Source organism: Eumetopias jubatus, unplaced genomic scaffold (genome assembly GCF_037043125.1).
Source record: "Eumetopias jubatus isolate StellerSeaLion01/CBP00866 unplaced genomic scaffold, mEumJub1_p1.0 scaffold_10, whole genome shotgun sequence".
NCBI lineage: Eukaryota > Metazoa > Chordata > Mammalia > Carnivora > Otariidae > Eumetopias > Eumetopias jubatus.
In genome coordinates, this window is record NW_028274816.1 from 39,993,083 (window position 1) to 40,004,248 (window position 11,166).

Here is an 11,166-nt window from a genome sequence, read left to right on the forward strand (position 1 = left end):
CATGACCTGAGCTGAAGGCAGACGCTTCCCCGACTGAGCCACCCGGGCGCCCCTCCCATGATGTATCTTATACAAAGAAAACATTACCAATTTTGTGCAAGACAAAGACTTTGATTATAACATATGTTCTCTTTAAATAATGAAGTGTTTCTCTCATTGATTTTGGCTTTGATATATATGTCAGTCATAAAGGCTAGATTACAAAACATAAACCTTGTAATGCTAAGATAATGTTGAGTTATCACTGGTACCTTTCCAACAGCTCCTGCAGGCTCACAATGTTTTGTACGTGAAGACGCCACACAGCTTCAAGCAACAAAGAATTCTGAAGAAAATAAGAGTGCTATGAGTCCTCCGTGCACCTATTTTTCCTACCAAATGCAGAGCCTATACACTGAGCTACTGGACTCTACTGACAGTTGAAATGCAGTAACAGGCACAGCTTCCAACACAGCCTTGGTCCCTTTGGCTTCAGACACTCACCATCACCAGCCTTCATCTCCTCGTCCCCCAGTACCCTGTCCAGCCTCTAGTGTAACCTGCTTCTAGGACTTTCTCCACTGTGGCCAATACGAGATTCCAAAATAGGGACTGGACATGTCCATCTCTTCTCTTCTTTGGACCCTTTACTGGCTCTTCACAGCTTTCACAACAAACTTGAGACTCCTGGATGCAGCACAGGACAGTTGTAACCCAGTTTCTGTCTCCTATCCCAGCGAGGTACCCCCTTCTGCAGCAGATACCCTTCCCCCTGCCCCCAGGACATCCTGCTCATGTCTCCTGTGTCCCACGGCCTACTTTGTCCTGCCCTCCATCACTCGACAAAATGGCACTCCTCCTCCACACTCCACGCAGCTGCCAGCTCTCAGAGCCTTTCCCAGCCACCAGTCACGCAGCTGTCCACTCTCCACTCTCCCCTGCACACCTGTGGACACCTATGTCATTACAACTCACAGGCATTTGGCTGCCCCTCCCTCCAGCTATATAGCTGTGAGCACCCATCAAATGCTGACACATCTAGAGACACATATGTAATGTATGCTGGATAAAAGAATGGGGGGAAACCACGAATGCACCATCACCTGGGTTTTTTCTTTCCTTTTTCTATATTCTTACTAATAACAATCTAATAACCAGTTACCTTGAGTTCTTTCAACTATTCAAAAATCTGTGAACCTACTGAATTCAAAATGCTTCAAGAGAATAAAAACAATTTTTAAGTTATAATCTTCTAGTTTCTTATACTACCCTGGAAAATTGTTCATAATTATACCTAAAAACAAAGAACATGTTTCTGTGGCCCACTCTAATAAATATTACTAAATATGGGTGAATACTGACAAATACGGTAATTGAAGGTACCTCTTTCCCACCCACAGAGGCAACTGCTGAATGGTTCTCTCCCTGCCCCGTGATTAACGAGGTGCTTGGTGAAATCCCTAAGAACATGCTGGGACTCTGTTGTCTCCACACAACAGAATGCTGCTTGAGAAACCCCAAGAGTCAGAGTTGCAATGTCAAACTTACCTGTACTTCCCACAGTTCTTGACAAAAGGAGAAACGAGAGAACATACTATGGGCTAATAAATACTGAGCCACCTCCAATAAGGAAGACATTTTCTTCTGAAAAGAGAGATTAAATCTTTTCTGAAACAATATTAAAGAAATGTCCTATTCTCCCAAATAGCTTAAAAGTAACGAGTAAGCACCATTAGCTCATGGCACTGCGTCTTACCCTTTGCTCTGCGTTCAGCAGCACCCTGGGGGAGGGCTCGCCACTGGACGCACAGATCTGCACAATGCTGGAGGCCACTGTCCGGCTGGACAGCACAGCCACTGGCACACCCAGTCTCGAGGCTTGATCCCGTAAAGCAGAGCCTTAAAGACAACACAAAAAGCCGGACACACACTACAACGTCTAAAACAGAAGACCTGGGGTTTAAAAACCCTTTTAAGCTGCAGCTACCAGGGGCACCTGGGTGGCTCAGTCGGTTAAGCGTCTGCCTTCGACTCAGGTCATGATCTCAGGGTCCTAGGATCGAGCCCCGCATCGGGCTCCCTGCTCAGTGGGAAGCCTGCTTCTCCCTCTGCCTGCCGCTCCCTCTGCTTGTGCTCTCTCCCTCTCTGACAAATAAATAATAAAATCTTAAAAAAAAAAAAGCTGCAGCTACCAGCCTCCTGAGTATCCAGCCTCTGGTCTGCATTTAATAAAGTAAGAATGCTCAACAGCCTGGAAAAAGATAATGCCTACAAGCAAATTGTTGTCTAATTTATTTGACCTCCGAAACTGGGTTGTGTTTTTTTTTTTGTTTTTTTTTTTTTTTAAATATTTGGGTGTTTTCTGGTTTTTGTTTTTGTTTTTTTTAAGATTTTATATATTTATTTGACACAAGACAGCAAGAGAGGGAACACAAGCAGGGGGAATGGGAAAGGGAAAAGCAGGCTTCCCGCCGAGCAGGGAGCCCGATGCGGGGCTCGATCCCAGGACCCCGAGATCATGACCTGAGCCGAAGGCAGTCGCCCAACCAACTGAGCCACCCAGGCGCCCCTATGTTTTTTTTTTTTTAAAGAAAAGGAAACTGTAACACATGCCCATTATCTCCAGGGCTCTGAAAATGCATACCAATATGTAAATTAAAATTAACAGTAGTTATAAAGATTCCAAATGACAATATTAGAAATTATCAACCACTGGGGTCAAGAAATAATTCATGGTAGGAGAGAAAATGTTGATTTCTAGCCATTATTTTTCCACAGTGAAGGAAACCCTCAACCAAACAAAAAGACAATTTACTGAATGGAAGGAGCTATTTGTAAATGATGTATCTGATAAGGGGTTAATATCCAAAATATATAAAAAACCTTTACAATTTAACACCAAAAAAATTTTCATTTAAAAAACGGACAGACTAGGGGTGCCTCAGTGGCTCAGTTGTTAAGCGTCTGCTTTAGGCTCGGGACATGGTCCCGGGGTCCTGGGATCGAGCCCCGTGTCGGGCTCCCTGCTCCGCGGGAAGCCTGCTTCTCCCTCTCCCACTCCCCCTGCTTGTGTTCCCTCTCTTGCTGTGTCTCTGTCAAATAAATAAAATCTTTAAAAAAAATAAAAAATAGGGCGCCTGGGTGGCTCAGTTGGTTAAGCGACTGCCTTCGGCTCAGGTCATGATCCTGGAGTCCTGGGATCGAGTCCCACATCGGGCTCCCTGCTCAGCAGGGAGTCTGCTTCTCCCTCTGACCCTCTTCCCTCTCATGCTATCTCTCATTCTCTCTCTCTCAAATAAATAAAATCTTTAAAAATAAATAAATAAATAAAAAATAAAAAATGGACAGAGTACCTGAATAGCCATTTTCCTTAGGAAGACATACAGATAGCCAACAGACACAAGAAAAGATGTTCAACATCATTAATCAGTGAAGCGCAATTCAAAAGCACAACGAAGTATCACCTCACACATTTCCGAATGGCTAGTACCGAAAACATGCCAACAAGTTGTTGGCGAGGATGTGGAGAAAAAGGAACCCCTGTGTGCTGTTGGTGGGAATGCAAACTGAAGCAGCTACCGTGGAAAATAGTATGGAGGGTCCTCAAAAATTAAAAATAAGGACACCTGGGTGGCTCAGCTGGTTGGACTTGGGCTCGGGTCATGATCTCCAAGATCAAACCCCAAGTCAGGCTCCCTGCTCAGTGCGGAATCTGCTCGAGATTCTCTCTCCCTCTCCCTCTGCCCCTCCCTCCACACACACGCTCTCTATTTACGTAAATTACGTAAATAAGTAAAAAAAATCTTTAAAAAATAAAATTAAAAAAAATTAAAGAGAGAATTATCTTATGATCCAGTAATTCCAGTACTGGGTATTTACCCAAAGAAAACAAAAAAAGTAGTTCGAAAAGATGTATGCAACCCCAATGTTTATGGCAGCATTACTTACAACAGCCAAAGTATAGAAGCAAGCCTCCATCGATAGATGAGTGGCTAAAGATGGGTATATGTATATACAATGGAGTATCACTAAGCTACAAAAGGGGAGAGGTCTTGCCATCTGTAACAATATGGATGGATCTCAAGAATATAATGCAAAAAGTGAAGTCGGAGAAAGACAAATACCATAGGATTTCACTCATTTGTAGAATTTAAGAAACAAAACAAACAAAGAAAAAGAGACAAACAAAAAAACAGAACAGACTCTTAGATACAGAGAACTGGCGGCTGCCAGAGGGAAGGTGTATGGGAGGATGGGTGAAACAGATGAAGGAAACTGGGAATTAAAGAGTACACGCAGGGGCGCCTGGGTGGCGCAGTCGTTAAGCGTCTGCCTTCGGCTCAGGTCATGATCCCAGGGTCCTGGGATGGAGCCCCGCATCGGGCTCCCTGCTCAGCGGGGAGCCTGCTTCTCCCTCTCCCACTCCCCCTGCTTGTGTTCCCTCTCTCGCTGTGTCTCTGTCAAATAAATAAATAAAAAATCTTAACAAGAAAAAAGAAAAAAGAAAGAATTCACAATAGCAAGGTAGAAAATGCTAGTTTCTAACCATTTGTTTCCAGATGGTCTACACAGAAAAGTGTCTATTTTTATTTATAAGGCTTTAATTTTTTTATATGACGTATCTTTTATATACCATATATAAGTACAACAGCAACTATCTTCAACAGGAAAAGCCACTAATAAATTCATGCATTAAGGGTCTATTTATATTTCTGTAGTCAAGGTCAAGAGCTTTTTATATAAGGTCTTATGCCTTGATCTAAAATCCATATAAGAAAGTGTGTGGCTGAGCCTGGTTCCCCAGAATGATGACACCAGGACGTGAAATTCAAACACAGGGCAGTGAAAATCAGTATGATTCACCAAAGATCTGTAGTGATCAGTGGTCACAGTGAGTCTGTTGGTTTATGGTTATTTCAATTGATACTTCAAACAAATTAATGACTTAGCTAGTATCTTTCTGAAATGAGTCATTTCGCAATAAAAATGTGAATGTCCAAAAAATAACTGATTTTTTTGTTATTCTCACAGAATTCCCTGATCTTATTATTTTCAAATTGAAATATCCTGAGATATTCTCAACCCCAGAAATATTCTTCTGGCTTCCTGTCTGCTCTCTCGGATCTAGCAAAACCCGTTTTTGCCACTTGTATAAACGAGGTGCACATTACTGTCCCATGTTTTTCCAAGGGACACTTTGGCTCCTACTGCTTCTGAGTCCTACGTAGAGTCAAATGCTGCTTAAATAACAGCCTTACAACACGCCCCAAGGAGGTCCAGGTCACTTTACATAAAGCTCTCCCATAACTGCGTATGTTAAGAAACTTGAGCTCTCACGTACCTATGAATGAACCAGAAAGATCAGCAGAGGCCTCAGGATCCATCAACTGATTGAGACACAGAGTTTTACACGCTGAGCCTTCTACCTAGAAACCAAACACAAGGAACTCTAGTTAAAACGCAAGCTGTGTGGGGCGCCGGGGTGGCTCAGATGGTGAAGCGTCTGCCGTGGGCTCAGGTCCTGGCCCCAGGCCCCGGGATCGAGCCCCGCACCGGGCTCCCTGCTCGGCGGGAGGCCTGCCTCTCCCTCTCCTGCTCTGTATCTCACTTACTGCACTAGTCTCAAATATCTTGAGCTAAACATTTTTAAAAAGTGAAACTTACCAAAGCCTTCTGAGAAAAACTAAATTCACTCTGGCCTTATTTTATCTCCAAAAAGATAAATGCTCCCCATCTCTTTCTCGCCTAGTCCGCATTTAAAGGGATGCTTCCACCAGATACTCAGGAGGCCTTTTCGGTGTCCCTTCGAGGTTGTGCCTTGGCCGGGTGCAAAACACCCAAACTGAACCCTGCCTTCAAAGGCCAAACCAATTCCTCCTTACCTCAAGCAAAAGGTCGCTCAGATTCAGGTGGCGTCTCAGGAGGCGCACAGCCGATTCCTGCAGCTTGTGTCCCCTTCCGAGACCCTGCCGTTGCCTCTCGGCCCTTCCCGCTGGGGGAAAAAGCAGTTCCACAAAATCACAGCAGCCCTTAAAGTCCCCTGTCAGTCGACTCGGGGGCAGCCCAGACCCGCAGGTCGGACGCACCCGCGGACGCGTCACTTCCACGGGAAACCCCCACGCGTCCCAGAAAAACGCACAGCAGACGCACCCAACTGGGGCCCTTTCACACAACGAGGGACCAGGACTCGCCCACGAGTCCGGGGAAGGGGCGCGTCGCGCACGGGGGGTACCGAGACACAGCGAGTCAGTGTACGCGGGACGCGGGGGCAGAAAAGGGGCACGTGGGGGGCCGAGGAACCCAGGTCGAGCCTGGTCCAGCGAGCGGCGTCGCGTCAACGCTCCGGGGCTGGCGCAGATTCTCGTTCCCCGACTCTGTGCTGGGGGCTAAGCTGTGCCCCCGCGCCCCGGACGCCCGGGGTGAGTCCTCAACTCCCCGCCTCGGACAACCATCTCCCGGGACTTCCGGCCGGACGGCGGCCAGCCCCGCCCGTGCCGAGGGAACCGGAGAGCCGCGGGGCCAGCGGCCTGGGGGACGAAGACCGGGGTTCGGGAGAGGCGGGAGCAGGCGGGAGGTCTTGGGGGGCAAGGACGGGCCGGGGACCGGGCCGGCGGAGGCCAGGGCGGGAAGGGGTCTCGGGGCCCGTCACCACCCACCCCCGCGGCTCCCGCGCGCTCTTACCCAGCAGCTCGGCCCATGTCCTCCTACGGCTCCCGGGCCCCAAGTCCGAGGCGGCGTCCTGCGCCCGCGATTCCGACATGGCGGGAACGCCACATCCCTTCTGCGGCTCCCGGCAACCGGCCCGCGCGACCTCCCCATTGGCTGCGGCCCGCGCCGCCTCCCCGCCTCCCCATTGGCTGCGGCCCGCACCGCCTCTCCACTGGCTGCGGCCCGCACCGCCTCCCCGCCTCCCCATTGGCTGCGGCCCGCGCCGCCTCCCCACTGGCTGCGGCCCGCACCGCCTCCCCGCCTCCCCATTGGCTGCGGCCCGCACCGCCTCTCCACTGGCTGCGGCCCGCACCGCCTCCCCGCCTCCCCATTGGCTGCGGCCCGCACCGCCTCCCCACTGGCGGGCGGCTACCCGGTCACACCCCCTCGGGCCGGAGGCCTCGCGCCGCGGCCAGCGTGGTGTTGGCGCCATCTTGGCAGTGGCAAGAGCGAAGAAGGCACGTGATACCGGGGCAAGGGCGGTCTCGGGGTAGGGCTGGCGGTGAGCGTAGCGGACGCACAACGGCGTCCCGTGCGAGAAGGCTGTGGCAACCCTGTGCATTATTCCTGCGGAGAAGGACCGAGAGTTGGTCATGAAGAAACAGCCTGACAAAGCCAAAACCAGGGAGACGCTGGAACGCGCCGACCGCCCTGCCCTCCGTCGGCGGTTGGGCTGCTGCCCGGCCGGGAGGCGGGCGAGACGACCCGCCGTGGGGGCTGCCCCGTCAGACCTGCGCAGCAGCTCGCGGAGGCCTGTGCGACTGAGAGCTGTTTGCTTTGACTTTAATTTAAATGGCAGTGGTCGCGGGTGTTAAAAGTCCAAAGAAAGCGGGTCCTCTGGGTGGGGCATCCGGCGTTCTTTTGTGGTGTCTTTCCCTCGGTCCTGTAAGATTCGTCTCTGTCGTCCTTGGCTGTAGTTTTCATAACTGTGTCGTATTCCACTGGGTAAATACACGTATTCACACATAGAATCGATCATTTACATAACCTACTTTCTGCACGTTACGATGTTTTCACATCTTAAAAAGCCTTTCTGGCTGGGGCGAGGTCGCCCCCCCCCGGCGCCGGCCAGTTGGTTCTTAGGGACGGCGAAGGGCCCACAGGAGCGTGCCTAAGCAAACGTCCAAGCCAGAGCCAGACCTTCTCCCCCCGGCCCAATCCCAGGAGGCAGTATTCTTCTTAACCTTCCCATGGCCAGGGGTCAGGCAGCTAAGGACCACCCCTGTAGCCCAAAGTCCGCCAAAATTCTTCAAACCTCAAAGCTTCCTCTCACTCCTATCTTCTGTGTCCTGGCCACCTTGGTGGTCCTTTCACAGTCTGCCCTGCCTCCTGCGTCTGAGACTCTGGATGTAATAAACTTTGTTTTTCCTGAGCCTCTCTGTGCCTCCCCTTGTGACCATCTCATAAAGATTACAAAACAGATTTTATTTTATTACGACTATGGCAGCTTAAGGTTAGGATTGAGGCCTCCGAGCCTGATTTGCACACAGCATGGGGCTGGGGAACCAGCAGTGGACAGAGGGCCATAGGGTTTTCACCCTGAACCACAGGGGTAGGGAGAGTAGACTAATGCTGACTCCTTCCTGTTGAGAATGAATTGTAGGCAGCCAATCAAATAATGACGCAAGGCTTTCTTATCACCTTGAAAGAGCCGTTCTAGATTTGTTTCCACAAACTTTACCACATATCATGTTTATGCATACCATGAAAGAACAAACAAGGGAAAAATGCATTGAAGGTATTCTGTGCCCTATCTTCGGAAGAAGGGTGAATTAGAAAATCAACTCAGTTATCCTGAGTAGGAAAACCCAGTTCTTCCCTCGTGTGTGAATCTTCCTCCTGAGTATCTCCTCTACTTCTGACACTTCTGGTCCCCAGATGTGTAGGGAACTTTCCCCCAAGCAATTCTCTGTGACACCAGCTGGGGGTCCTACATTTCAATTCACTTCAGATGCTATTTATGGGGACACAGTGTCAGAAGGGCTCAGTCTCACCACTCTGTCTCCCACTTCAGATGCCAGATCACCCACAACTTCTGTCAACAAATCAGGAGTTCCCACAACTCCCCCCTCAGGTTTGATTAATTTGCCAGAGTGGCTCACAGAAGTCAAGGAAACACATTTACCAGATTATTAAAGGCTGTGATAAAGGATACAGATGAGTAGCCTGATGAAGGGATATACAGGGGAGTCCCAAGCACAGGCCATCTGTCCTCATGGAATTGGGGCACATCACCCAGGTGTTGTGTTCCCCAAACTGGAAACTGAATACTGTATTTTCGGGATTTTACAGAGGCTTCATGACAAAGGCCTGATTGATCATTAGCTCCATTTCCAGCCACTCTTCCCTCTCAGGAGGATGGGACAGAGCTGAAAATGCCAAGTTTCTAATAATTTCTTAGTCTTTCTGGTGACCAGCAGAGCCACCCAAGGGCCCACCCAGAGTCACCTCATCAGAACAAAAGGTGCTCCTAGTGTTCTTATCACTTAGGAATTTATAAGAGTTTCAGGAGCTCTGTGCCAGGACCAGGGGGCAGAGACCAATATGTATCGTCTCACAAATGGTTAGAAGAGCTGAGTCTCAACATCCAGGTTTTCACACAATATCATCCTGCCAGGCATGAAGATCTCTATGATGCAGGAGGACCTCAAAGAGCGCCCCACTGTCAAGTCTTGGATTGTCTTCCCGACCACTGGGAACTGCACACTTTCAGACTTGGGTGCAGACTCTGACCACCCTGCATATCTGCTGCCAGGCCCAGCCTGGATCTGGCGTTGCTCAACTTGCCATAAATGCCCACGAGACTCCACGAAGGGTGATACAAACCGGGCAACCTCTGCTCGTCCTGTGGGTTGCAAGAAATGGCCACAAATTCTCCCTCACCATCAAGAGGTGGAGGCTATTTCTCTATCCCTTCGCTTTGGGCCAGCCCATGGGGCGTGAGTAACGTGATACAAACAGAACCTTGAAAGGAGCTTGTGCTTCAGAGCTTGCAATTCTGAGTTCCCCAAGGAACATACCTGAGCCAGCCCGCCTGAGCATGAGGCTACGTGGCGGAAAGGTGGGCACCCAGCCAACAGTCCCAGCCCCTGACGGGCAGCCTATCCACCACCAGAACCTGGGAATGAGGCCACCCTCGTGTAGCGGTAGGAGTGGGACTGGCGAGAGCAGAGGAGCTGCCGTGGACCCGCAGAGCTATGCGCCAAGCAAACGGTTGTGCTTCAAGCCACTAGGGTCTTGTGATGGTGTGTTACAGAGCAATAGATAACTGATAAAGCCCTTTACACGTGATCTCTCATAGCAGGGGCCGTCAGTATCATTCCAAGTTACAGACGGGAAACAAAGCACGGGTTACAGGATTTGCCCGAGGACACATAGCTGATATACCGCAAAGACAGGAGAAGAACTCAAGTCTGTCTGATCCCAAGCTCTTCAATGGGAGAAACGGGAACATTGAGGGGAAGAGCCTCCTGGGTTTGCATTCCAAATGATTTCTCCTGCTCACCTTCCCCCCTCCCAAAGGCAAGGCACTGGGAGAAAGAGAACCCAAACTAGACTGGCTCCCTCCCTCCTGCAACCACCTTGCGTCCTCAATGCCTGCACTTCTCACCTCTTCCTCGCACTTCGGTTCAGTAAATGGGGACTCTGCCCCTTTTCATGGCAATTTCTGTATCGAAATGACCAAGAATAGAAGACAGAATGTGAAGATGAATATTTCCTTAACATTGTCCGAGGTACCAGGAAAATACTGAGAGCAAGACTGAATCTCTTGGGGCGCCTGGGTGGCTCAGTCGTTAAGCGTCTGCCTTCAGCTCAGGTCATGGTCCCAGGGTCCTGGGATCGAGTCCCACCTTGGGCTCCCTGCTCAGCGGGGAGCCTGCTTCTCCCTCTGCCACTCCCCCTGCTTGTGTTCCCTCTCTCTTTCTCTGTCAAATAAAGAAATAATAATAAAAAAAAGACTGAGTCTCTTACAGACCCAGAACCCCATGTCCAGCCCCGGATGGGATACCACTGAAAGGCTGTTACAGCACAAGAATCCATACAGGCAAGTGCCTTGGGGATGCTCCTCGAAGCCCTAATGGCAGGAGAGGCCGCACCCCAGCAGCCTCAGGGACACCAGAGGGGTCTGCCCTCTGTGAGAGCCATCCTGTCTCCGGCAAGTGCACCTTCTTCGCCTCAAAGTGAAGCCCACTTTGGCCTGTCCACCTGCCCATGGGCTGTGCTGACTGCCTCTGACAGAGACTCTAGACCACACCAAGAGCCGCTTGTTTTAAGCACCTTTTGGATTATTTGAAGGGGGGAGGTTATGAAGTTGGGGGAACACCATTTCTACTTGGCCATGAGTTAGTCCGAGAAAAGCTTTTCTCTCTTCATTTCCCCAAGCTGCTGACAGGGATGGAGCCCTGATTATCTTTTCTTTTTTAAGATTTTTTTTTTAATTTATTTATTTGACAGAGAGAGAAAGAGCACAAGTAGGCA

General features: G+C 49.8%; 1 protein-coding gene across 5 annotated transcripts in view; it reads right to left on the reverse strand.

Annotated features, from left to right (window-relative positions):
- FANCA (FA complementation group A) overlaps positions 1–6,759 on the reverse strand; it is a 65,714-nt gene extending 58,955 nt beyond the window's left edge. For all 5 annotated transcript variants that reach the window (XM_088027552.1, XM_088027553.1, XM_028091818.2 and 2 more), the window contains exons 1-6: positions 6,661–6,759; positions 5,862–5,971; positions 5,321–5,405; positions 1,736–1,878; positions 1,528–1,623; positions 252–325 (exon numbers count right to left, since the gene is read on the reverse strand). In XM_088027552.1, coding sequence (XP_087883678.1) covers positions 252–325; positions 1,528–1,623; positions 1,736–1,878; positions 5,321–5,405; positions 5,862–5,971; positions 6,661–6,739 — 587 coding nt within the window. In that variant the 5' untranslated portion in view covers positions 6,740–6,759. The remainder of the gene's footprint in view (positions 1–251; positions 326–1,527; positions 1,624–1,735; positions 1,879–5,320; positions 5,406–5,861; positions 5,972–6,660) is intronic.
- Between the last annotated feature and the right edge of the window lie 4,407 nt (positions 6,760–11,166).